Below are 27578 nucleotides of genomic sequence, written 5' to 3'. Positions count from 1 at the left end.
ATGGGTCACCAGCCCCCTCCCATCCTCCCTGAGGTCAAATGCCATTTCCTCCCAGCTCTTCCTCCAAGCAGAGGCCTGGCCAAGCCACCTGCCCACTTCCTGGGGCTTGAGGATAAAGGGGCTGAGAGGCTCAAGCAGGAGGATGCTGTGGAGACCCGGCAAGGTAAGGGCACCACCCCCCCTTTCCCAGCTGCCTCCACCGGCTTTGGATTTCAATCTTCTCCACCCCAAACCAGGCAAGCCCAGTCCCCTCCATACCTCTCCATGCTCCTTTCCTTGCCCAGAATCATGCTCCAGTCCTCTCCATGCTGACCCAGGCTACTCCCGGGCCCCTCCAACTCTCCGCCCGTGTGTCTCTCTACAGATGCTGAGTCTGCTGTGTCTGACCCTTTTCTTTGTTGGGTGCTCCACGGCTGGAACCCCAGGTGAGTCCTTGTCCCTGGCTTTCCTTCCATTCCACAGAGGATCCAAGAGGTCCTGTCCTCAGGACTCTGGGGACACGAGCGTGACCCGCTCTGCTCCAGTGTGGGTGGCAGGCTGAGCACTGGCCTCCTGACCTTCTACTTGTTGCTTGCAGCACCTGTGTCTGAGGACGTGCTGGTGGGCATTGTGGGGGGCCACAGTGCCCGGCAGGGGAAGTGGCCATGGCAGGTCAGCCTGAGGATCTACAGCTACTACATGGCCTCGTGGGTGCACATCTGTGGGGGCTCCATCATTCACCCACAGTGGGTGCTGACTGCTGCCCACTGCATTCACAAGTGAGTTCCTTTGTCATCCAGTGCTGGGTAGGATGAGGGGTAAATCAGAAAGGCCAGGCCAAAACCTGGGTCTGGAGACCTGGATTTCAGTTGATTCTGTCCAGGATTGTGGAGAACTTCCCCACAGTACTAGACTATGTCATCACAACTTCTTTCTGACCTCAGGAGAGATGCTGACCCGTCATCTTTCCGGATCCACGCTGGGGATGTGTACCTCTATGGGGGCAAGGAGCTGCTGAAAGTGAGCCAGGTCATCATCCACCAGGACTTTGTCCATGCTGGCCTGGGTTCTGATGTGGCTCTGCTCCGGCTGGCAGAACCTGTGAGATCCTTTGCTAATGTCCAGCCAGTCAAGCTATCCTCTGGGTCTCTTGAGGTTACCCCAAAGGATGTGTGCTGGGTGACTGGCTGGGGTGCAGTGAGCATGTACAGTAAGTACTGGGGAAGGATTTGAGCTGTGGGAACAAACTTGTCATCGGAGGATCCCTGATGGGTGGTACCAAGGTGCTGGGAGCAGGATTCAAAGAGGAAAGATAGAATGGCCGACAAACATGAACTAATCTAAATGCATCTCCAAGCTACTCTAGATATCCATCAGAACCTCTGTACCTGAGGCCAATGACACAGTTGGACTCAGAATCCAAGACTCTAAGGTGGAATGGTTGCTTCTTATTTTCTAATAATAAAATATCTTGGAGAAAATGCCAAAAATCAAACCCATTTCTTTGGCCTTTGATAGGCAAGCAGGCAGAATCCATGTGTAGAAGTCCTAGAAGTTATAAGTGAACATGGACCCTTCAGGCTGGCATCCACACATTCCTTTTCAGAAGGGAGATACTGAGGCTCAGAGAGGGAGCTGGACTTGGACAGGGATAGAGCTATGCTGGAGACAGAACTCTCTACCCCTAAGTGGAGCAGTAGGATCGTAGGATGGGTAGGGGATCTATGCGCCAACCAGCCACATCTCTCTCCTCCCCAGGGCCACTGCCTCCCCCCTACCGCCTGCAGCAGGTGCAGGTGCAGGTAGTGGACAATGACCTATGTGAAGAGCTGTACCATAACGCCTCCAGGCACTACTATCGTGGTCAGAGACTGATCCTACAGGACATGTTATGTGCAGGCAGTGAAGGCCGAGACTCCTGCTATGTGAGTCCCACCCTCCTCCCCCTCTGTTTCCCATTCTCATGCCAAGGCCAATAACCACAAATGCTGCTTTTTCTCCCAGGGTGACTCAGGCGGCCCCCTGGTCTGCAGGGTGGCAGGCTCCTGGAACTTGGTGGGAGTGGTGAGCTGGGGCTATGGCTGTGCCCTGAGGAACATCCCTGGGGTCTATGCACGCGTACAGTCCTTTCTGCCCTGGATCACTCGGCAGATGAAGAGGCTCTCCTGAGTCCAGCTGTTGGCCTGGTGCTGGTCAGGCAAGGATGGACCTGCTTTGATTACAATTCCAGAATGCACGGGCAGGTTTCAGGCTCTGGAGTGTTGGTGCCAAGTTCTCTGGTCAGTAGCTACTGAACCTGGATGGCTCTGTTTCCCAGCTTCCTAAATAAAGAAGATGTGTTGCACACTCACCATGTTCAAGTTTTTGTGTGACTACCAATCCTTTTTTTTTTTTTTTTTTAGTGGAAACACATATGGACGCTGTTTTAATAGCTTTCTAGGCAAGGAAACAAATCTTGAATTTGGCAGAGGTAGGGCTCAGGCAGGTCTGCATGTTCCCCAGGCGCCCTGAACAGATTGATTCTTGTCTCTCCAGCACCTAGTAACCCTATAGCAACCTGGAACCTGGATATGGTGACATTGTGCAATGATGAGAAGGGTGACAATCTCAGGTACCCAGCCTGGGGACAATGATACTCTGACCCTCATCAATGTCACCATGGGGTCAGGAAACTCCTGCAACATTGATGTCCTTCCTGTACCTCATTTTTTCAAAACCCTGGAACCCTATAGACTCAGTTACCCAGTGTGGCTAAGGTTATCTTCATGGTTTGGGCTGCTGCCTTGAATTACACACAATGATAGCTGTCTATGCCCAGGGTGAGGGTGAGGGTGAGGGCCAACAGCTACCTGGCTTCTCTCACAGCGATTCTGTCCCTGGGTGCATGGTGGAGAGTGTCTGACTAACTTTTTATTGGGAGCAGCTGGAAAATTAGGGTGGATTGGACCCGAAGCATCTACTCCAGACTCAGACAGCAGTCTCCATTCATCCAGAGGCTCTACCTAGGAGCCAGTAGTCTGCAGAGGTCATCAGGTGCACAGGCCAGTGAGTTGCACTGGCCTTTGTGGCTTCTAGGAGGTGGGAGGGGACTGATGGGTGCTAAACTCAGATGAGCTTTATCTAAGGGGTCAGGGGTCAAGAAGGGACAGAAGAGGCTCTGATTAGAACTCTGCTGAGTCTGGAGGGGGAATCAGGGTTGCAGGGGAGATCTTAGGTCCTGTGAGGGTCCCAGCTTGCTGAGCAGGGGCCCCAAGGCTGGGCAAGTCTGGCTTCTGCTCTTCTGGAAGGAAGCAGGTGCTTTTAAGTAAGGTTTCTTTCCCTTTCTTGCCTGTAACTGGGCAGAGCAATGAGAGGGAGGAGGTCACTCCAAGGAAACTGGTAGTCACCTGATTCCCATGGCTCCCACAGGCATCTGGACAGTGCCACTGTCCTCAAAGGTACCACATGCTCTCTCTACAGACACACACACACACACACACAGGCCCCTATTTCTCCAACACAGCCCATCAAAAGCAAGACCTGTCCTGTGCTTCCACATCTCCTCAGGGCAGGAAGGGTGGAAGGAAAGGGTAGGGAAGCCTGTAGTATCTGGACTGTGGCTATCCAGTGGCTCCCAGAATGCTGGAGCTGTGTTGACCCAGGTATTTCTCTTATAATTCCCCCTTCCTGGGGGTAAGCAGAGGGTCCCCAGGCCCCTGGGAGGATAGGGTGGCCGGGGTGCTGGGGCAACAGGCACTGCTTCTCTGACCGATGCAGTCTGGTTCCCACAGCCTGTGGCTCCCTAATGACCTTTTCTTTTTTGCCTGTGACACTCTGGAAGCCAGAGCTAGGGAAGTGTGGTCAGTGGACTCTTCAATCCCAAGGAGTGCACACTGGATGCTCCATGCCTGCTGTGAAGTATTTCTGTGTGGCTCACAAGGACACTGAGGTCTGGAACAAGGAGCCAATACTTGTCAGCACTTCTAGGTGCCAGAAACTATACTAAAGGCATCCTTCTACCCTTCAGAAGAACATATGTGTCCCTAGTCTACCTATCAGGGAACAGAAATATTCCCTCAGTTTCTGCCCCAAGGCTTGTGGTCACAAGTGACGTGTGTGTGTGTGTGTGTGTGTGTGTGTGTGTGTGTGTGTGTGTGTGTCTGTAGAGGGGAGAAGGGTGAATATGTGGAGGTCAGAGGACAACTTGGAGTCAGCTCCCCCTTCTACCCTATGAGTCTCAGGGATGGAGCTCAGGTTGACAGGCTTAGCAACTAGCTCTTGCACTTGCTGAGAGCCATCTCACCTTGCTCCCACTGTTGTTTGTTTGGTTGGTTTTGTTTTGTTTTTCAAGACAGGGTTTCTTTGTGTAACCCTGGCTGTCCTGAAACTCACTTTGTAGACCAGGCTGCCTCGAATTCAGAGATTTGCTTGCCTCTGCCTCCCTAGTGCTGGGATTAAAGGAGTATGTCTCCATGTTTGGCTCTGAGACAGGGTCTTGCTATGTCTATAGACTTGGCTGGCCTGAAACTCACTGTATAGGCCAGGCTGGCCTCAGACTTGCGCCTCAGTAGCCACCATGGCACCTGGTACAGAGTATACTTCTCACTAAGTTTCACTGAGTAGCATTTGCCTGGAGGCTTAGAAAGTTGATCATACTTGATAGGCTCTAGAGGTCTAGGGAGAGGTGGATGGCACTGACTTCCAGAGAAGGTCCATTCCCACTGTAACCATCCTCTTACCTTGGTGACATTCCTTCTGTAACCTCCCTCTTACCCCTAGGAAGTCACTTTGTCTCTACAACTCTTACTGGAGACAATAGAGTAGCTTCCCCTTGCAAGACCCTGGCAGTCATCCTTAGAAAATGGGGTAGCAGGTATGTGGAGGCCTCTCTCCAGCCTTGGTAGGTGCCAGGCCTTCTTCTACATACCCAACTGAGTTATTTTCCTTATACCCCAGGAAGGTCCAAGAGTGGTGTCCTTTGCAGGGGCATCTGGGAGTGAGGGGATTGGTGCCTAGAGGCAGGGCCTTAGAAGGTGGCTCTGATAGCTGGTAGTTCCACACCCATCCATCCTTCTCACAAATGGCTTAGGCCCTGTCCTTGTCTACAAGGAAGTGGATGCATTTTCATTAGTGGACCCCGTTGCTTGGGTGTTTGTCTTAATTTTCTGTTACAGCACTGGGGGTTGAAACCAGAGTGTTGTGCCGAGTGGACAAGTGCTCTGCCATTGAGTTACGTCCCCAGTCTGACGTCACTGCTTTTTAAATAGCAAAATGCTCTGTAAGAGATGAGACAATGAAATGTAAAAGACAAGAAAATTAAATGGAGAAAAACCTAATTGAATGCTGCTGCAGTTTGTACAGAGATGTTTCAGCCAAGCCTGGTCATCCTCAGGGCTGAGCCACCATCCCAATGCCCTTGACAGGTGCTATTATGAATACACAACTGGCTGGTCCCTAATAAAATCTTGGGTAAATAAACCTTTTAGGATTCTATTAGTGTCAGAGCATTTTCTGGAATGTTCTTGGTAAACTCATCTTCAGCAAATAATGAGCAATAATAGCTCCTGGGACATTTCCTAGGGACACTCACTGTTTCACACTCACTGGGAACAGCTCTTTTCTCCCAAGGCAGGTGAGATTGTCCCTGCACTCAGGATTAGGATTGGGGAAGATAATGCTGGGAACCAAGTACTGAGAATGTCAACCCTGGACCTTTCCCCCTGCTGGCCTCTGAGCCTGATCCCATGAGGAGAGAACAGGACAAGTGTGGCCCTGAGCAAGTCAATACAGCGAGACTGGCTTTGTGGGGGCAGATAGAGTGGCCCAAGCACCTTGCCTCTTTCCTAGCTAATCCTAGATCATCTCAATCTCAGGGACATCCTGCTTAGCCTGCACACCCATCAAGGCATCCTTCAATGCTAGTCAGGGGTATCCCAACATGCTGCTTGTATACCATAGCTCCATCATCAGGGACCAAAATTGATCCTACCCCTTCAACTTCAACCTGAGAATGCTGGGAACCAGCCAACATCACATGTGACTAAGCAAATCTGATCATATGGACAGTGGAAATTTCTTCCTAGATCACCCAGAACTCAAGAGGGGGACTCTTCAGATCTTGTAAAAGTACTGTGCCTAACTCAGGAGCTGGTTCATCAAAAATTCATGTTCCCTTCGAGCACAGGCTGGGATAGATTTGGGGACATTTGGAAAAACCTTGTCTGTGCCTCTAATCAGCTGTAGTTTAAGTGCCCTGATGACTCTGGTCATTTTACTCCAAGACAATGGTGCCCCAGTGCTAGTCCCTTCCAACTCTCTTCTTGCAACACCAGCCCTGAGCAACCACATCCTTCACCTAACGGCATCCCTGAACCCAGAACTTGGACAGGACCTCTCACTGGCTAGGTTGTGGCTCCTGAGCTAACGGCTAACTGACCCAACTCCTGTGGTCCATAGTTCTCTCAGATCCTATCACGGATGTGCTCATTCATGGTGGTCTTGTTTCTATCAGATGGACATGTATCCTGTCTCCAGGTCTTGTTGCCTAACAGCAACATCAGGACCACCAATGGGGTCCTCAGGTGATTTCACCCAGATAAGACACCCTGGGCTTGCAATGGCCACAGGAAGCAGGAAATGATTTCCCTTGAGTGAACCCTTGGGTCACTCCCTAGGTTTTGCTAGGTTTCTTAGAAGATGTAAAGGACCCAACCCCGAATTCACCTCCTGTCTGTACTCTCATGCAACTGCCCAGATGGGCATCCTTTGTCTAAGAGGACCTATTTCTCCCTCTTTTGCCATTCCCAGTCTTATTTTGTTTTGTTATTTGAGACAGGATCTCACTATATAGCCTTTACAAGCCTGGAGCTCACTATTTAGACAGACTGGCCTTAAACTCAGAGAGCCATATGCTCCTGCTTTCTGCTGGGTTTAAAGGGGTGTGCCACCACACCTAGCCCGCTGTTCCCAGTCTTGATAGTCCATGCAGGTTTGAAGCTACTCCACAGCTAGGCTTCCTTTCAGGCTGAGATTCCCACGTCACAGTGCCCCTTGCTTCTTTACTACAATGCAAGGGGTCCATAGCCAAGAACCCTATGCCCTGATGCTAGGCTTACATTATTCTCCCAAAGTACCGTGACCCATCCTGGGGCCCCTGGACTCACACTGTTTCCATGTACAGGAGCTCTGTACACTTAGCTCAAACACTCTATGAGCACCTGGGCCAGTTATAGGTCTCCCTTGCTTCCTCCATACTCCCCAGGCATAGCCAACCCTGAGCAACTGGGTGTGCTACTCCACCAGCACTGCCTGAAACCCTACAGCCCACTCTGGTCTTAGAGCTTGGAGACATCAAGTCCTGTGCAGGGACAGTCATTGCTTTCTGGGTTACCTTGGGGAAAGAGCAGGAACATGTTTCCAATGACTGGTAGAATCCTTTCCAAAAGATGGTATCGTGGCTGAAAAAGAGGAGGTTGGCCTGGTTCCCATGGAGCAGGTGTGCCCACACAAAGGAGCCTCATTCTTTTGTGTAGTGCAAGTGGAGGGGAAGATGCATGGAAAACCTAGGAATCTGACCCCCAGTAAGGACATAGACCCCTTTGGTTCCCACATGGGGTCTTGAACTTTCCAATGTTCCAAAACTAACACTACACTGTTGGTAAAAGAATGGCCAGAGGGGCTGGGTGGTGGTGGTTCATGCCTTTATAAATCCCAGAACTGGGGAGGCGGAGGCAAGAAGATCTCTGTGAGTTCGAGGCCAGCCTGGTCTACAAAGTGAGTTCCAGGATAGCCAGGAATACACAGAGAAATCCTGTCTCACCTGCCCCCTCAAAAGAAAAGACCTGCCAGAGGCTGGGAGTAGATAGATTACTTGCCTAAAATGCTGGAGGCCCCAGCAATGCATAAAACCAGGCCTGGTGGTGCACACATGTAATCCCAGTACTTGGAAGGTAGAGAGGCAACAGAAATTAGAAGTTTGAGGTTATCCCAGGCCATGTACTGAACTCAAGGCCATCTTGGACCACACGAGACCCCACCCCCAACCACATACCTACCTCCCCCACCCCACACATACACAATTACTGTCCACAAATGGAGGGAGAGTTCCACCAGGGTCCATAGTGACTCCAGGACACATCTGATACTAAGATTTGTGGAGGAGAAACACAAGACGGAGTTACTGTGAGCAGGGATGTGGAGCATGGGAGTTGTTGGCAAGCTTTGGGATCCTTGGGCTTCATACCCCCACAGCTGTTAAAAAGAATGGGTACTGAGTTCAATGCCATAAGCTCTGCCGATGGGTGTTCTCGGTGACAAGGTTCTTAGCCTAGACATTCAGGGCAGTTTTTGAGAAGTGTATCTGGGGCCTGTGTTCTAGACACTGTAGGCCCCAGTGGAGTCCTGGGCAGAGCTTTCCTGTGATGTCAATAGCATGGCTATGTGGTGTGGGGGAGCTGGGGAACCTGGGCTTGAGTGTAACCTATACAGTTGGAGAGGTTTATCTTGCCCGAACCCTTATGGTGCAAGCTGTACTATGGGGTGAAGCGGCACCAGCACCAGGCTAGGCTGTAGCCCTCCTCCTCCAAACTTTCCCATGATGCTACTTTGAGCAGACAGCGACACTCCTATGGCTGTTATTCTGGGTGCCCGGACCCAGGGAAGGACATAGTTCCCAACAGTCCCTCTTGAGGTTAAATGCCACTTCCTTCCAGCCCCTCCTTGAAGTAGAGGTCCAGCTAGTCCTCCTGCCCACTTCCTGGGGCTCACGGATAAAGGGGCTGAGAGACTCTGGTAGGAGGGAGCTACAGAGACCTGGCATGGTAAAGGCATCATCCTCTTCCTTCCCAGATACCCTCAATGGACTCTGAGTTCCAGGCTTCTCCCTCCCGGGCAAGCCTGGCTTCCCCCATGACCTTCTATGCTCCTGTCTTCTCCTAGATCCATGCAGGGGCTCCAGCCCTCTCCATCCTGATAGAAGCCAGTCCAGCCCTCTCTCTGTGTCTCTCACATACTCCCCCTCACATGCTCTCTCCCTGTTTCTCCACAGATGCTGAGCCTGCTGTGTCTGACCCTGCTCTTCGCTGGGTGCTCCACAGCTGGAACCCCAGGTGAGTCCTCACCCCATGCCATTCTTTCCTTCTACACTGGCCAGGACTCTGGGGACATGAGTGTGACCCGCTCTGCTCCAGTGTGGGTGGCAGGCTGAGCACTGGCCTCCTGACCTTCTACTTGTTGCTTGCAGCACCTGTGTCTGAGGACGTGCTGGTGGGCATTGTGGGGGGCCACAGTGCCCGGCAGGGGAAGTGGCCATGGCAGGTCAGCCTGAGGATCTACAGCTACTACATGGCCTCGTGGGTGCACATCTGTGGGGGCTCCATCATTCACCCACAGTGGGTGCTGACTGCTGCCCACTGCATTCACAAGTGAGTTCCTTTTGTTTGTTTGTTTTGATTTTTGTTTGAGACAGGGTTTCTCTGTGTAGCTTTGTAGACCAAGCTGGCCTCAAACTGACAAAAATCCGCCTGCCTCTGCCTCCTAAGTGCTGGAATTAAAGGTATGAACCACCAGTGCCTGGCAACAAGTGAGTTCCTTGGTCATCTAGTGCGAGATAGGATGAGGAGTAAATCAGAAAAGCTGGGCCAACATGGGGGTTCAGTTGATTCTGTCCAGGACAACCTCTCCACAGTACTAATATGTCATCACAACTTCTTTCTGACTTCAGGAGAGATGCTGACCCATCATCCTTCCGGATCCACGCTGGGGATGTGTACCTCTATGGGGGCAAGGAGCTTCTGAGTGTGAACCAGGTCATCATCCACCAGGATTATGTGCATGGTGTCCTGGGTTCAGACGTGGCCCTGCTCAGGCTTGAGAAACCCCTGGGCTGCTCTGCTAACATCAAGCCTGTCAAGCTGACCTCTGGGTCTCTTGAGATTACCTCAAGATACCCATGTTGGGTGACTGGCTGGGGCATGGTCCACATGTATGGTATGTATCAAGGAAAGGTTTGGGCTGGGGGAACAAACTTGTTATCTGAGGATCCCTGGTGGGTGACATTGATGTCCTAAGAAGCTGGATCCAGGAGGGAAGAGAGGACCTCAGCTGTTTCCCCCAGATACTTCGTACATTCATTAGAGCTCTGTACCTGAGAACAATGGCATGGCTGGGCCCAGAAAACAAGACGCAAGGGAAAGGCCATGCTCCCTCCTCTCCCCCATTCTCTGCTTGGAAATACTGGAACATCTGGCTTAACGCTTTAGTTCTTGAACTACAGGCAGAAAGATTTTTTTCTTACATTATTTATGTATTATTGGGGGGCATGTGTGTCATGGCACTCATGTGGAGGTCAGGAGACAACTTGTAGGAATGTTTTCTCCATCTTTGAGTCCCTGGGGTTGAACTCAGGTCTTCAGAACTGGAATCAAATAATTCTATCTGCTAATCCATCTCTCCATCCCATATAAACAGACAGAGTCCTTCCCACACACACTGTTCCAGGGGTGGCTTTGGGTAGGGATGGAGTTGTTCTCAGCTCCCAGAATGAGTGGTAGTGGACAGGTAGGGCTATGCACCACCAACCCTGCTTCCTTTCTCCCCAGCATCGCTGCCCCCTCCCTACCGCCTGCAGCAGGTTCGGGTGAAGATAGTGGACAATGCCATCTGTGAGCAGATGTACCACAATGCCACCAGGAACAGATACCAGGGCCACAAATTCATCCAAGATGACATGCTGTGTGCTGGAAGTGAAGGCCGTGGAGCCTGCTATGTGGGTCCCATTGACCTCTTTCCTGTTCCCATTCCCACTTCAAGGATAATTCCTACTGATGTTTGTTCCTCTTCTAGGGTGACTCAGGCGGCCCCCTGGTCTGCAGGGTGGCAGGCTCCTGGAACTTGGTAGGAGTGGTGAGCTGGGGCTATGGCTGTGCCCTGAGGAACATCCCTGGGGTTTATGCAAGAGTGCAGTCCTTCCTGCCCTGGATCATTCAGCAGATGAAGAGGTTCTCCTGAGCCCAGTGTTGGCCTCGTACTGGTCAGCAGATGAGTCGGCTAACCTCTCCCAGCACCCACTGCTTTAGCCTTTTTGTGGTATCCTGAACCTGCCCAGTCCTCTGACCTTCTGGGAGTATGGACATCCCTGACCCAAGGAAGAAAGCAGGGAGGGTGGCTGGGGGTGGGTGCTCTAGCTCGAAGGGGTGGGGGGGAAGAGTGGGGATTTATTATGCATGCAGCTGCTGAAGTTTTGGCTGGTCTTAATAAAGGTCTTGTGCACATCCAAGTTCAGAATTTTGTGTGAGTTTACATCTCCTTTTCTTTGGAAAGGATGCCTACTGTGTTGTCTACCATATGTTGGCAGAAAGATCTGCCCATGATGCTAAACCTGTTGGTTCTCTGTGTCCTTGTCCTGGACGGGTATCTAGATAGTCACTGTTGGCCTTCACTATTTTGGCATCTCAAGTGTACGTGAAGCTTACATGTAGCTACACTGTGCACAAATAATCTGGGGCCAGGGCAGACCTTCAGCATGACAAAAGACTTTAGCCATCACCAGTGGCATATCGTGCTTGGGATCAGGTGACTCAGAGAAAGTCCTCATCCTTTACCCTCTTGTTCATCCTATGCTGGGACTCTGGAGACCCAGCTACTCAGACCACATGGATAAGGTCAGCTGAGGAAGAAGGAGCTGGAAAACAAGCACACCTGTCAGAGCCCCAGCCAGGAGATGTCCAGCCGCCCTAATGAGAGGTCAGCAGCCCAGGATGGGCTTGTCTCATCTGCACTCATCTAGAGAAGATACTGAGTTTCCCAAGGAGGATGCCTGTAGGCATGGGGCAGTGGCCTGGGCATCAGTTCTGTGGTACATAGGGGACAGGAGGACAGGGGTGTGGCCTGGTTGGGACTAAGTGCAGACAAGGAGAGGTTAATGAAAACTGTAGGGGTGTGAGAAGAGCTCCAGTCAGGGTTCACCCAAGGGATGGGAAGGAAGGAAGGAAGATTGCGGGGGGGGGGGGGGTCGTCCCGCCCCTACCACAAATGCCTTTTGGTATCTTATTGAGAAAGGTAGTGGAGGCGGGCTGTGCTCAAAGGTGACTATAGCTGGGCGGTGATGGCGCACACCTTTAATCCCAGCACTCCGGAGGCAGAGGCAAGCAGATCTCTGTGAGTTTGAGGCCAGCCTGGTCTACAGTGTGAGTTCCAAGGCAGGCTCCAAAGCTTCAGAGAAACCCTGTCTCAACACCACCCCCACAAGGTGACTGGTAATCAGTCAGTTCTATGGCCAGCTGCAGGCCTCTAATATCGCCAAACAACCTGCCTGTGTCCACCCCTGCCCCAGCTCTCAGTTGTGTAGCAGAGGCTACCCCAGGATCATGGGAGCTTCCCTGTCCCACACTTCAGGACCTCCACGACTGGGACAGAGAGAGGTCAACCCTGCCACCCCTGCACATCTGTCTCCTTCATATGTGGCCTGGAGATGGGTTTAAGGGGGAAGACAGTAAAAGGAAAGGTGTGGGGCATTTGCTGAAAGCAAAGAGCTGGACAGTGGGCTGCAAAGGGTAAACCATAGTAAATGCTCTTTGCTATTCTTTAGAGAGCCTCCAGGTGGTGGTGCAGGAGTAAGGACACCATGGTTCCAGTGCCTGCCTGTTAGGTGTGCAAGGGGCCTGGTCATAAGGCAAAAGCTCAACACCCCCTGGCAGGGTCTGTTTGTGCTCGGCAGGTAGGGAGCAGTCTTTCCCAGTCCTTTCAGGGTCGTTTTGTTTTTAACTTTATTTCTCTTGGAGAAGGGAGATTTATGTGGATCAGGCTGGCCTTGACTGTCCATGCCAAAGCTCTTGTGGGAGGGTGTCCTCTCTTTTCTTGGCTTTTATTTGCTGGCAGAATAGAGGTGGATGGCCCAGTATGTACTCCGACTGCACTGGGTCTGGGATGGGACGTGGAGGGCAGTGGTGGGAAGCAGGGTTTGGGGACCTGGCACCTTTCTATGTGACAACAGGGTGTGGCATGCAGCATGCCCACTCAGACTCCCAGATCCCCTCCTATCTCCTGTGGAACCTCACGGTCTAGGAGTTTAGTAATGCATGTGTACCTGTGAAGTCCCCAGGATCCCAGAGGAAGTGGATCATACCAACCTGTTGCTCTCAGCCTGACATACACTCTGCGGCTCCTAATTGGAAGGAGGCTTCCTGGGGAGTGACCATCTTTCTCAGCCTGTGAAGGCCCTAGGTCTGCCCAGCAGGATTCAATTCACTGTCTATCCCAGGGCCTCACATGTATTGGGCAAACACTACCACTAGGCTACATTCCCAGTCCTTTTCAACATTTTGAGACAGCTTGTTAAGTTGGCAATCCTCCTGCCTTAGCCTCCCCGAGGCTGAGATGACAGGCCTGTGCCTCCAGGCCTGGGTCTGCCTTGCTTATTGCTTCTGAGCACAGGACTGTGACACAAGTGTCCTGGCTCTTGCCTGATGGCTGCCACAACCCACTGAAGGATCTGCTCATCTGGGTTCAGGTTAATGGACACTTTGGGCTGCTTCCAATCGGGGCTCTTAGGGATAATGCTGCTTTTAACAGTTTGTGTTTTGTGTGAACACATGTTTTCTCTTGGAGCAGCACCAACTGTAATTGTGAACTCACACAGAATCTTTACAGGATACAAGGCTCCCAGATCTGGGCCTGTGAACACATCTGGGTGGCTGTGGCCAGGGCTGGGCTTCTCCTCAGTTCTTGGTTCCCACCGCCTCCATGGCTTCAGGAATTCTGGGGGCTCTTCAGAGCTTCTCCCCATGTTTTATTTGTGACAGGGTTTCTTTCTGTAGACCAGGATGGCTTCAAACTTGCGGTGATCCTCCTGCCTCAGGCTCCAGAGTGCTAGGCTTACAAACATTAAGTCACCATGGCTAGCTCTGTTTCCTCTCTTTCTTTGGGGACAGAGCCTCATGAAACTCAGGTTGGCCTTGAATCCCTGACCCTCCTGCTTTCATCTTCTGGGAGTTAGGATTACAGATTGGCACCACCACGTCAGGGGGCTTACTTTCATTTTTATTGTCTTTGATTAAAAAACAAAAATAAACAAACAAAAACACCTTAACAAAAGCAACTTAAGGGTAGAAAGTGTTTGTTCTGATTGCCAGGTACACTCCATCACTGTGGGGAAGGCGTGGAGGCAGGGGCATGAGACAAAGTAATCATGTGATAGTCACAGTCCAGGCTCAGAGCAACAAACACATGCTGATTAGCTCTCTTCATTCGCACAGTTCAGAAGCCCAGCCAGTGAACAGCGCCACTACAGTCCCCAGGTCCCCCCACCTAAACCAGTGTAACAAGGTGATTCCCTACTGGAATGCCCAGAGGCCCTTCTGTCAAGCTGAAAGTCAACATTGTCACATTCAGTTTATTCTGGACTGGGGAATCCAATCCAGTGCCTCCAGCTTGTTAGGCAAGCGCTCTCCCAACTGTGCCCTCTCACAGCTCTGTTCTCCCTGCTTCTAATTAGCATTTTTGTCAGGGCTAGCAGTGTACATTTCACCACATGTCCATATTTTCTATTTGCATATCTATTTTGATGAATGTGCAAATGTTTTTTTATTTTGTTGTTTTTAATTGCTTCCTAAGTTCTACATAATATATGTCTTGACTCAAAGGCTTTTAAACATTTAAATGTTCTACAGAGAACCGATTCTGTTGCACAGAATTGGAGGATAGAGGTAAACAGAACAAGTGAAAGGAGTAGAATTGAGCTGAAAGTTCTTCAGGATCTAGCCACAAAGTTATGGAGTCTGTCTGCTGTGGGGACAAGACTACCTAGGCCAGCCCTGGGCCTTGTATCTGCCATAAGTTGGGAGGAAAGAGGAGGTGAGGTCCGTGATGGCTTCCCCCAATCCTGCTGCATAAGGCAGGGAAAAGCGTGAGATCCCAGCACGGCTGGGTGTGGTGCACACCTGCGATCCCAGAACCAATGGCCCAGGTGTACACCTGTGATCCCAGCACCAATGGCTGTGGTGCACACCTGAGATCCCAGCACCGCTGGCTGTGGTGCACACCTGAGATCCCAGCACCGCTGGCTGAGGTGCACACCTGTGATCCCAGCACCAATGGCTGTGGTGCACACCTGAGATCCCAGCACCAATGGCTGAGGTGCACACCTGAGATCCAAGCACCGCTGGCTGTGGTGCACACCTGAGATCCCAGCACCAATGGCTGAGGTGCACACCTGCGATCCCAGCACCAATGGCTGTGGTGCACACCTGAGATCCCAGCACCGCTGGCTGTGGTGCACACCTGAGATCCCAGCAGCACCAATGGCTGAGGTGCACACCCGAGATCCCAGCACCGCTGGCTGAGGTGCACACCTGAGATCCCAGCACTGCTGGCTGAGGTGCACACCTGAGATCCCAGCACCAATGGCTGAGGTGCACACCTGAGATCCCAGCACCGCTGGCTATGGTGCACACCTGAGATCCCAGCACCAATGGCTGAGGTGCACACCTGAGATCCCAGCACCGCTGGCTGTGGTGCACACCTGAGATCCCAGCACCGCTGGCTGTGGTGCACACCTGCGATCCCAGCACCGCTGGCTGAGGTGCACACCTGTGATCCCAGCACCAATGGCTGTGGTGCACACCTGAGATCCCAGCACCGCTGGCTATGGTGCACACCTGAGATCCCAGCACCAATGGCTGAGGTGCACACCTGTGATCCCAGCACCAATGGCTGAGGTGCACACCTGCGATCCCAGCGGCACCAATGGCTGAGGTGCACACCTGCGATCCCAGCGGCACCAATGGCTGTGGTGCACACCTGAGATCCCAGCACCAATGGCTGTGGTGCACACCTGCGATCCCAGCACCAATGGCTGAGGTGCACACCTGAGATCCCAGCGGCACCAATGGCTGAGGTGCACACCTGAGATCCCAGCACCAATGGCTGAGGTGCACACCTGAGACCCCAGCACCAATGGCTGAGGTGCACACCTGCGATCCCTGCACTTGGGAAGATGAAGCAGAATGATCATGAGTTAGTTGAGAGCTTGGGCTACATAGTGAGACTGGATCTTAAAAACAAATCTAGAAGAACCATTGAGAGATAGAGGACAACAATTCATGTGTGACATCAGATGAGAGAAGCACGTGGACATGGTGTGTTCTATGTGACATTTACTCAGTGTAATTGGAAGTCTCCATAAGACCACAGCCAGGGCTGGGGAGACAGCTCAGTTGGCAAAGTATGTGCCTTATAAGTGTGTGGACTTGAATTTAGCTCTCAAGAATCCACATAAACAACCTGGCATGGTGGCACACTTGTGATCCTGTAGCTGGGAAGAGGAGACAGAGGACTTTGGGCATACAAATGAGCCAGCGTAGGCTAATTGAGCAAGTCCCAGGCAAGAGACCTTGTTTTTAAAAAATGACACAAACCAGGCAGTGGTGGCAGTTGCCTTAAATCCCAGTACTTGGGAGGCAGAGACAGTCAAATTTCTATGAATTTGAGGCCAGCCTGGTCTACAGAGGGAGTTCCAGGGCAGCCAAGGCTACACAGAGAAACCCTGTCTCAGGAAGAAGAGGAAAGAAAAGGAAGAACGAAAGAGAGAGAGGAAGGAAGAAAGAGAGGAAGGAAGGAAGAAAATGACACTTGAGGTCAACTTCTAGTTTCCATATGTGTGTGTGTGCGCACGAGCACACACACGCGCGTACACACACACACACACACACACACACACACACACACACACACACGATGAGGGACAGCCAGTATCAGCAACAGCAAGGATTTGTCACTTTTCTAACTATTAAACAGAGCCGAAGATACATTTTCCCAAAAGAGCAGTTTTCTGTTGTCTAGACAAATGAAGTTCTGGTTCCTCAAGATCCCAGCCATGCCCATTGCCAGCACGTTCCATCCACAGGACACCTATGTGCACAGTAACAGCAGTGAACTTGGAACCCTGAATGTGAACACAGCAAAACCCATGGCTGCTTCATGCACTTTAATGAGCCATAAAGGGTGGCTGACTGCACCCTGTAGGTACCTGGGTAGCAGGGACAAGAGTGGTTAGGGGCTCTGATAGAACAGAGTCGATGGGGAACAGAGGGACAGGAAAGCAGCGATGCTACCTGGGCAGGAAGTAGTGTGTTGGGAACAGCCCACTGGTCTGGTTCTCCCCGACCCTGGAAGTAATTCAGGAGTCCTCAGAGGACATAGTGGTGGATCCAGTCCAAGCAATGTATGATCTGAGTGTAGATGCCAGGTCTGCTGGGTTGTGCACAGCCATTACATCATCTGACCACATCTGCCTGCAGTCAGGTATCTAAATTTACCTCACAGGCCAAAGATCCTCTGGAGTTGCCCCAGAGAGAACAGGGGTCAGCACTCTTGTCAAGGCTGAGTGGAGCTGGCAAGATTGATGAAGTGTCTGGACTTGGGATCACTTGGCAGGAGTCGAGGTTTCCATTCCTAGCACACAGGATGTTGTCACAGACAATATGAATAGTGTCCCCTGTGTTGAGACCTTTGTGGCACTTCAAGACACAAAGGTGGTTTTCCACAATGGGAACTTGCACACCCCCTCAGGGAAATGGCAGTGGCAGTCTTACTGCGGGCAGGGCTGCAGGTGACTGGGATGGGCTCAGCTAACCCTGTTCCCTGGGGACAGTTATGCTGTCGAATGTCTCCATGAGCCAGGCCTGTTGGACCAAGCTTTGACAGCCTGGTTTCTTTCTCCAGTTGGACCTGAATTTCTGACCTAATTCGGTGAAGGACGGTCCTTGGAGTCATCAGAGAGTCATCTGGTTGGTGGAGGGCAGGGTCAAAGAACATCATCTACCCTCAGCATGGCTGACTCTGGTCTAGGCTGGGTAGAGAATTCCAGTGGAGTCCTGGTCCTGGACACTGTTCCCCCTGACCTCTGTGTATGAGGAGATTGGATCCTGTTCCAAGGATTCCAGAATCTTGAGGTTCACAGCCAGGGCCTGCTCACAGCTCTATCCTTAGAGCTCTGCTGTAACTTAGAAGGAGGAGGAGGAGGGGAAGGGGGAGGGGAAGGAAGAGGAGGGGAAGGAAGAGAAGAAGAACCATCATTATCTCTGGTGACATTTAATTGCCATGTCTCCTTGGGTTATTCTTAGTTGTGACAGTTTATAAGAATCTTCTTCTTCTCTTCTTCCTTTTTTTTTTTTTTTTTTTTTTTTTTTTTTTTTTGGACAGGGTCTTTTTTGACCCAAGCTAGTTTTGAAATGACTGTATCTGAGACTGTCTTTGCTCCTGCTGTCTCTGCCTCCTGAGTGCTAGAATTACAGGTGTGTGCCATGACTGGCTTCCTGTTCATTTTGACCACCATGGTAACTTTGTAAATCACTGGTTAGGATGTTGCAGCATGCCCCTCTCTTGAGGTTTGCTAGATGTTTCCTTGCGGGTTCTGGAGAGGAAAAGGACAGAGGTTAGGTGCAAGAAGGGAAAACCAGAAAGAACAAATGCTTCTGCCAATAGATATAGATAACTCCCTGACTGGAGAGTACATTCTCCCTGCTCCCCATTATCTTAAGGACAAGGCCACTGAGCCTGCCAGTCCTAGAGAAAGAAACCCCCTAACCTTACAGGTGCACTAAACAATCCCGTCTCGTAAAAACTTTGTACTCTATGAAATCTCTGTAACCTTGGAAACCTTATGGCTGAGACTAGCAGTCTAAAACCTCCCTTTGCCTTTAAAATATGCTTTGCAATTTTAAGTGGGCACCTTACTCTTCTGATAGAGTGAGGTCCCAGCAGGTTTGGTTCTTAGCAATAAAAACCTTTTGCTTTTGCAGTTGGGAATTACTTCCTTGGAGGTTGAGGAAATCTGGTAGGCACAACAGATTGGGATTTGTCAAATATTTGTGTGGCTCAGTGGTCGAGAGCATGTAAAGAGTCTGGAGAGATGGTGGGATGGTTAAAAGCACATACAGCTTCTAGGGGGCTGAGCTCAGATCCCAGCATCCACATGGGTCATTCCCAACTGCCTGTAATTCTAGTTCAAGAGGATCTGATGTCTCTGGTCTCCAAGAGGACCTACAAGTGTGCACACGTGCACGCACGCGCGCGCGCGCACACACACACACAGAGTAGTTTTTAAAAATAAAAGAGGACCCATAACTACAATAATAATAAAAGGGGTGGGGGCTGTATAGGATAAAAGGGTCAGTCAAGGAAACACACCCTGACCCTGAAACCAGAGCCAGTGAAAGAAACTCACTTTGGTCCTGAAACCAGAGCCAGTGAAAGAAACTAGAATCAACAAGTTAAAAAGGGCCAGTAAAGGAAACACACTTTGGCCCCAAGACAAGAGCCCTGTCCCTGACCAACTGAGTGCAAAACCAACCAATCCCTGAGCAGGAAAACCAACTAGTCCCTAAGCACAAAATCTAGCAAATCTGAGTTTATCCACCCTGGTGGAGGCAGCCACTTTACTAGATTCCTCCCTCCCAAATAAATCTCTTGAAAGAGTTTTGGATGAGACCTTTTGCTGGAACAGAGCAGAATCTCTGCCAGGAAGCTCTCTTTGCAGGATGGAACAGAGAAGCAATGGACACCTATGCTGAAAACTCCCTTAGGGGAGGGGGAGTAGAAGTAACCACTTTTCCCTAGAGCCAGAGCAGATTGCTACATTTCTGCAGGGGTTTCCCCCTTAGCAGAGTAAAGCAGAGAAATAACACTTGGGCCAGAGCTGAAAAGAAACTGGCCTCTCTGCTGGGAAAGTCCCTAGTGGGAATGAAGCCCAGCGCAATGGATACCTCTGCTGGGAAACTCCCTTAGGGGAGTGGAACAGAGCTTAGTGGTAGTAGCAGCTATCTCTTGGAGAGGGGCAGGATTGTCACATCCTGTGGGGAAACCATTCTCCACCAGAATATAGGTATAGCCTGACTTGCTGACAAGTCAGGATTCCTTTCCCTTCAGAGCTGTAACGCTTGTACACATTGTTTTGTTTTCAAAATTAAAAAGAGAACGCATAACTAAAATAAAGAAAAAGGAGTGAGGGGGCTAGAGAAGTGGCTTGGTAGCTAAGAGGCTGACAGCTCCTATAGAGGACCTGAGTTCAGTTCCCAGCACACCCATATTGGACAACACAAAACTGCCTATAACTCCAACTCCAGGGAATCTGATGCCCTCTTCTAGTCTTCATGGGCACCTTCAGTTATGTACACACACACACACACACACACACACACACACACACACACACACACACACACAGGATTCACAAACAACAGCCATGACATGGTGTTAGACCTAAAGTTCTGGGTCTAAAGATGCAGGTGGGCAAGCCCCTCGACTGAATGACCAGTCCAGGAGATGCAATTAGCAAGAGGCTTTTATTGAGTGAATGCGCAATGGAGCTCCAGTAAAGACTGCGCTCCCAACAAAGTATCAAGGCTCTTTTATAGGGCAAACCCACAAATTAGCGTAGATACATTAGGCATAACATGATTGGCTATATTGACATTCTTTCATTAGCATAAGGTCAAACTGGGGTAAGGTTAAACTGGGGTAAGGGTTGTTTATGTTCCAAGAAAAACCACAAAGTGTCCTTGGCCCTTGTTGGTCCATCTGGGGGTTATTTACCTAAGGTCTTTCAATGGGAAGACATTTGGCAATATTTATCACTTAGGAAACACAGATACAAACCACCCAGGATTCTGCTTCACCTGAACGAGGATGACTATTTTAAAAAGGAATTTGGATGTTAAGATGGTTCAGTATGTAAAAGGCACTTGCCACCAAGCCTGACAACCTGAGTTGAAGGCCTTGGATCCACATGGTGGAAGGAAAGAACTAACTCTTGCAAATTGTCCTGTGACCTCCACACATGCTGAGGAGTGTGTGCACACAGAGATTTTTAAAATGTAATTAAAAGTTAAAATGAGTCAGGTGGGGTGGTGCACGCCTTAATTCCCAGCACTCCAGAGGCAGAAACAGGCAGGTCTCTGTGAGTTTGAGGCCAGTCTGATCTACATAGTTCTAGGACAGCCAAATCTGTTACACAGAATTCTGTCCCAAAAAACTAAAAAAACTATTATAATGACATAAAATAGTTAAAAAGGAATTTAGCACATGTTGAAAAGATATGGGGAGGTGAGTCGCTTCAAGCCCTGTGTTCTGGTGCTAGGAATGTGAAGAGGCATAGCTGGAGGGAAGATCAGTCTGTGAAGAGTAAGTTAATCACCACACACCCTGCATCTCTCCTTTACGCATCTGTGATAGAAAACACTAGGAGACTAGGTCCCCGAACATGCAAGGCTAAAAGCAGACCCTATACTAACTGCTCTCTCATTGCTGTGATAAAATAACAAACAGAAGCAACTTAAGGGGAGATTGATTTTGTCTCATGATTTGAGAAGGGGCATAGATAGTCCCTGATGGTGGCAGGAAAAGTGTGGTGGCAGGAGTCACTCCGCATATGCAATCAGGAAGCAGAGTGAGATGGTAAAGACCAGTGCTCAGCTGTCTCTCACCTTTCCCCTCTTTTATCCGGTCCAGGCCCCTAGCCCTAGGATGATGGTGTTCACATTCAGGGTGGGTCTTTCTTTCCTCTTCATTTAAACCACTCTGGCTGCACCCTCAAAGACTTGCCCACGGACATGTCTTTAGGAGATTCAAAGTGCTGTCATGTTAACACTGATGATTAGCCATCATAGACCTGTACCTCACATTGCAATGAAGCTGGCCTGCTGGTCAAGTGGAGAACAACCCTTTAAGTACAGCAACGTAATGCTCACAGCAGAATCATTCCTAATAGACAAAGGCAGAAACTCCTAACTGGTCACCACAGGAGGAATCAATGAGCAAAGTGAGGGGCACCCACACATTAAAAGACTGTTGGCCACAGAAGGAAGGAAGCACTCACTAGTTCATTGGAGAACATCATTGATTTGACTGTGCTGCGTGAAGCCAAAGAAGCTGGACACACAGGGTCATGCATGAGTTTGTTGTTTGATGCCACTCATGTGGGATGTTTAGAATCAGGAATCCATAGATTTAGGAAGCAACAGAGGCTGAGAGGCAGATAGAATGAGCGACTTTAAAGGTCTAGGTTCTTCTCTGGGTGGTGACATTGTCATATAAGAAGACAGAGGTCATTGTCTCAGTATACTATGAACACAGCATACGCCACTGGCATGTTCATTTTAAAATGACAGGTTCTACGCTATGTGACTATGTGAATTTTACCTCAATGAAAATAAATTTTGTTAAAGACCAAGTAAGAGAAACACCTTTCAGCTGGGGGTGGTGGTGGTGGTGGTGGTGACACACACTTTTAATCCCAGCTCTCCAGAGGCGGAGGTGGGTAGATCTCTGTGAGTTCAAGGTCAGCCTGGTCTACAGAGCAAATTTCAACAGAGCCAGGCCTGCACAGTGTGACTCTGATCCAGCTGTCTGTCCTTCTTCCCTGCAAAAGCAACTGCACCAGTTCTGTCCAGTAGGGAGCTCTCATTGTCCCGCGCACTGTGTGCCAAGCCCCACTTTCAGCTCCTGAGAAATGACATATATGTGCAGACAGGTGCATCTGTATTTACACACATATAAACATGCACACATACAATTTGATAGCCACAAATTTTATGAACAGCCATGGGTCTGGTCCAAAGGGTTTCATCTCTGGACCACTTAAGAGTTTGGACTATGTGACTGTGATAGTCCTTCAGATTTTCACTAGCAGCATTTTTGTTTGTGGGGGTGGTGGTGGTCATGTTGGTGCTTTTTTTTAATGGTGTTACCCCACAGCCACCTGAGTCAGGACACAGCTAAGGATACTGTTACTGAGGAATTCTCAGGCATTGTGTGATACTCCCCTACCACCTCAGTGGGAACGGGGAAGCAAAAGGAGCCAGCCTAGAATATCCCAGGGTATCCTTGGTCCCTCCCCTAATCCTGCCAGTGTGACATTGACCCCTGGACTAGTCAGTCCCTTTCCTGGGACTTTCTGACTCCAAAGCTTCTTAGGATTGCATTTTGTTGAATGCTACTCAAGCAGGGATTTCCGATATTTCTCACAATTAGACTGAAGTCGGACATCTGATGCTAACATCACAGATGTGATTCTGAGTTCTAGTTGTGTTTTATCAAATACCCCATTTCAGTTCCTCTTGTTTGTTTTTGTTGTTTGATTCAGGGTCTTCGGCTTCCCCAGGAGAAGTCCTCTGTTCAACTTTCTAATTACTGTGCACTTAGGGTGGAGGGAAAAACTCTAGCTGATGTCTTAACAGAATTTCGATCAATTACTTATCAATACTACATTGACTCATGGTCTTCTATTTTAGTCAATGAATCTCCACGTGTTTCTTTCCCCAGTTTCTGTCCCCTGTGCTATGCAGGGTTCCGACTGGGACTCCAGGGCCTCCTGCAAGCTGGCTTCTGTCTTCAGGCTGCTGTTCTATCTCTTTTACATGATCTAATTATGCAAAATAACTTCCTTTGATCCAGAAACTTCTCCATGAAGTCCAGCTCCTTTCACTGGCAAATGGTATTTAGAAACCCATATCTGGGGATGGGTGCTCTATGTAGCTCATGGAGTGTCTGCACTTTTGTCCCTTCTTGGGGGACAAAACTAGGGAATACACATGTGTGTGCACACACAATGCACAGACACACGTATGTGCTGATGCAATGCACATGGGCACACATACTGTTAAGTGGACTCTTTCTGGGGAAATTTGAACAAACACCAACCCTTCCTTATATGAACACTAATGACAAACCGAAGCATAATTCCAGAGTCAGACTTGGGGAACCAATGAGTTTCTTGGACTTTCTTATAGAACAAAGATAAGGGATTACTTACACGAGGGCGGGTGGCCCCAAAGTAGTTGTACCATCTAACATTCTCACCTCGACATGGGCAAAGATTCCCCCTCCCCCAGTTAACCTGTCATAGTCTATACACAGAGGACCTCCCCAGCCCATGAGGCTATGTGCATTTGGAGTACAACAGCATACAAATAAATGGCCAGAGTGTCCAATGACCCCCCACCCTTTTCTTCCTGAAATGAGTCAACAGTCAGGCCTGATCTTGAGAGACTCTTGTAAGCAGTTAAAGCTGTTCTGATGAAGATGATGGCTGTCATGCTGCCAGGACAGTGCTCTGCAACACATACCGTGTGTACAACATCCATGTTCACACACTCACACCTCCTATTTATGTTTGTACACCTATAGTGAAAACTGCAAGCTCTTGGTTACAATCCTCCTCTAAGGGTCAGCCAGGGTTACTTTCCCATCTTGAACTGCTGGTCTACATTATCCCTCTGCCCCTCCTCCAAGAAAGAAGAGGGCAAAGGTCACACACTGAGTAAGTTTAGGGTTCTAGCAATCCTGGTTCTGCCTCCATCTCAGGCTCTGGGTAGTTCTGCTTTATGTCTTCATGGGGGAAACTGAGGTTTAGAGTGCCAAGGTCGTGTAGAGGGTCTGCCCATCCTGGTTCACCCAGTTTACTCTTGCTCACACTAGGGGGCGCTCTCTTACAACCCTGTGAGGGCCCTTGCATAGCCTGGACTCAAAGTCACTACACAACAGGTGATTTAGGGGAGTCCCAGTTAGCATTGCACCTAGGCAATAGGCCTAGTGGATGCTCCACAGCCTCCTTCCTGGTCTGGCATACCCTCTTCTGGAGATACCATGAACTGCAGCATTAGGAGAAATCTAGGCTTTGCAGGTAACTCCAGATGGTTGTAGCATAGGAAAACCTCAGAGTTCTGCAAACATAGTGATGCCCAAATTTAGCAAGGCGGACAGACAGTGGTGGTACACACCTTTAACCCAAGTCCTTGGGAGGCAGAGGCAGGCAGATCTCTGTGAGTTTGAGGCCAGCCTGGCCTACAAAGTGAGTTTCAGGACAGACAGAGCTATATCACAGAGAAACCCTGTCATGAAAAACAAAACAAAAAATTTAGCAAGGCTACAATGCACAAAATCAGCTTTCAATCATACTTTACCAGCAATTGGAAAATAAACTTAGAAGTCAGTATCATTTGCTAGCAGTAGCTGTAAGGATACTACATTGTCGTTTCTGTGGTTACAATAAACCACCAATTATTTTCAGTTACATTTGGAAAGTTCACACTTAAAGATCTTCTCATCTCTAGGATGTCCGTGATGCAGATCTAGATTGTGCCATCTCTTATCATCTTTCTGAGGTGGGACTTTCTTTTCAGATTCCAGGGTAGCAACACATTCTCTCAGAACCTTTATCTGGAGAGGTGGGGCAGCGGGACGCCTTGGGCTGGGTCACTTGGTCCTGTTCCCTGCCAAAACTGACTACTATTCTGACAAGGGTTCTTGTGTGACCCTCTCCCTAAAACTGTCCAGGAAAGCTGAGCCTGACCCAAAGGACTCAGAGGCCTTAAGATGAATGACACTGTTACCCTTGTTCCTTTTGGGGTGGCTTGCAGGCACTATCTCCTGTCCTATATCCCTTTTAGGGAATATGTTAGAGTGTGCCAACATGTCATTATAGGGTGACACTGAGCTAGGAGCTATTGTGAGACCTCCCCTGAATCCCTGGGCAGAGGACAGGATCCTCATCTCAACAGTTGGAAAGGGTGCCATCGGTGGTGTAAGGCACTCAGCTGAGAGGGACCCTCAGTGTGCAGTATTCTGCCCATAGTGGGATCCCCTGGGACCCCCAATACAAACAGTAGACCTGGTGGACCCTGAGCAGAGACCAGTTGGATACCAGAACTCTGTCCTCCATAGCCTGATACACCAAAACTCCACACAGGGTATGTTGCTGGTCTTCTGATTGTGCACTCAGTCTTATGACTTGTGGACATCAGAAGGGTATCTGGGCGGAGGGGGCATATGTTACATGGGGGCCTTTGATTGAAATCATCCTCTTCGTGTCTGGATTGGAGGGTGGTGTGCCCCTCCTCTTATGCACTCTGATCTAGAAAAATAAAAGGCAGAGGACAGCATGCAGAGAAGAGAGGAGCAGAGACTGTCAAGGTAAAGTCCTTCCCAGAGACCTGGGCATCTGTCTGTTACCCTGAAGCTTGTGACCTTTGTGACCTGGAACACCAGACCCCAGACTCCCTGGTTGAACTTACCCTCTATTTCATGGCCCTGGCTGCATTCTGGACTTGATGATACTCTGCCAATCTCAGTCCAGTCCTTCTTCCAGCTGAACTCACACTGAATTCTTCACTTCCTCCAGATGCTGAAGCTGCTGCTGTGGGCGCTGCCCCTCCTGGCTAACCTGTTGCATGCCGCCCCTCGTGAGTCCTATCATGAGCCATCCCGGCTATGGGGGAATTTGGAAGATCTCAGGGATCGCTGCTCCAGTACAGGGAGGAGCAAGCCAGGATGCTGAGGTTGCCCCCTTGCCCTTTTCCAGGCCCAGCTGAGCAGCGAGTGGGCATTGTGGGAGGACGAGAAGCTTCTGAGAGTGAGTGGCCCTGGCAGGTTAGCCTGAGACTTAAGTTCAGCTACTGGATGCATTGCTGCGGAGGCTCCCTCATCCACCCACAGTGGGTGCTCACTGCGGCACACTGTGTGGGACCGTGAGTATCCCTGGGCCTGGTATGATGAGGGACAGGAGTCAAGATTTCTCCCATGGTCCCCTGTGTTCCTGAGGTCAAGGCTGGAGCCTTCCAAACAGGGCTGTATTCTTCCAGGCACATCCAAAGCCCAGAGCACTTCCGGGTGCAGCTTCGCGAGCAGCATCTATACTATCAGGACCAACTGCTGCCTGTGAACCGGATCATTGTGCACCCCAACTACTATTCAGCCGAGGACGGGGCAGACATTGCCCTGCTGGAGCTTGAGGACCCTGTGAATGTCTCCAGCCATGTCCAGCCTGTATCCCTGCCTCCTGCCATGGAGACCTTCCCTTCAGGGACACCATGCTGGGTGACAGGCTGGGGCAACATTGATAAGGATGGTATGTGACAGGGATGGCTGCCAGACAATGGAGGGTGGGCAGGGGTTCCTAGGGCTGGCCAGGGAAGAGCTTCCCCCAAAGGCTGCACTTCTCTCACCCCAGAGTCTCTTCCGCCACCGTATCCGCTGAAGCAAGTGAAGGTGCCCATTGTGGAAAATAGCCTCTGTGATCGGAAGTACCACACTGGCCTCTCCACAGGGGACAATGTTCTCATTGTCCGTGATGATATGCTGTGTGCTGGGAATACTGGGAGAGACTCCTGCCAGGTGGGTCCTGTGCCTCTGCAGCATCCTTTGAACCCCACCCCATCCAGTCTCCATATGGAGTACTAATTTGTATCTTCCCCAGGGTGATTCAGGCGGGCCGCTGGTCTGCAAAGTCAATGGTGCCTGGCTGCAAGCAGGTGTGGTCAGCTGGGGTGAGGGCTGCGCAGAGGCCAACCATCCTGGCATCTACACCCGGGTGACGTACTACTTGGAATGGATCCACCAGTATGTTCCTGAGAACTGAGCTACTTCCGGCCCGGATGAAGCCTTGTCCTTTTGCCTCCCCATCTCTCTGAGCCCCTGGCCACCCCTATCCCTCTGCTTCCCACCCCAGGTGACTGCCCTGGGTCCTCACTCCCCTCTGTGGCTCATTAAAGTCCATGAAAGCAGCTATGGGGTTGCTGATCTCATTGAGGGTGTCACTGGGGGCAAATGGAATACCATGTGTGACAAGG

At 50.2% G+C, this 27578-nt stretch overlaps 1 protein-coding gene across 1 annotated transcript; it reads left to right on the top strand.

Annotated features, from left to right (window-relative positions):
• On the top strand, positions 1 to 27512 carry LOC127218750 (transmembrane protease serine 9). Its single transcript, XM_051179736.1, has 11 exons — positions 1 to 163; positions 285 to 425; positions 9200 to 9380; positions 9680 to 9945; positions 10557 to 10723; positions 10801 to 10962; positions 26132 to 26175; positions 26289 to 26477; positions 26592 to 26857; positions 26960 to 27123; positions 27206 to 27512. The coding sequence occupies exons 1-11, from the start codon at positions 1 to 3 to the stop codon at positions 27365 to 27367; spliced, it is 1905 nt and encodes a 634-aa protein (XP_051035693.1). The 3' UTR covers positions 27368 to 27512.
• Positions 27513 to 27578: the final 66 nt, after the last annotated feature.

Source organism: Phodopus roborovskii, unplaced genomic scaffold, assembly GCF_943737965.1.
Source record: "Phodopus roborovskii unplaced genomic scaffold, PHOROB, whole genome shotgun sequence".
In the NCBI taxonomy this organism is placed as follows: domain Eukaryota; kingdom Metazoa; phylum Chordata; class Mammalia; order Rodentia; family Cricetidae; genus Phodopus; species Phodopus roborovskii.
The sequence above is the reverse complement of the archived record's forward strand: the minus strand, read 5'-3'. Positions and strand labels throughout refer to the sequence as shown.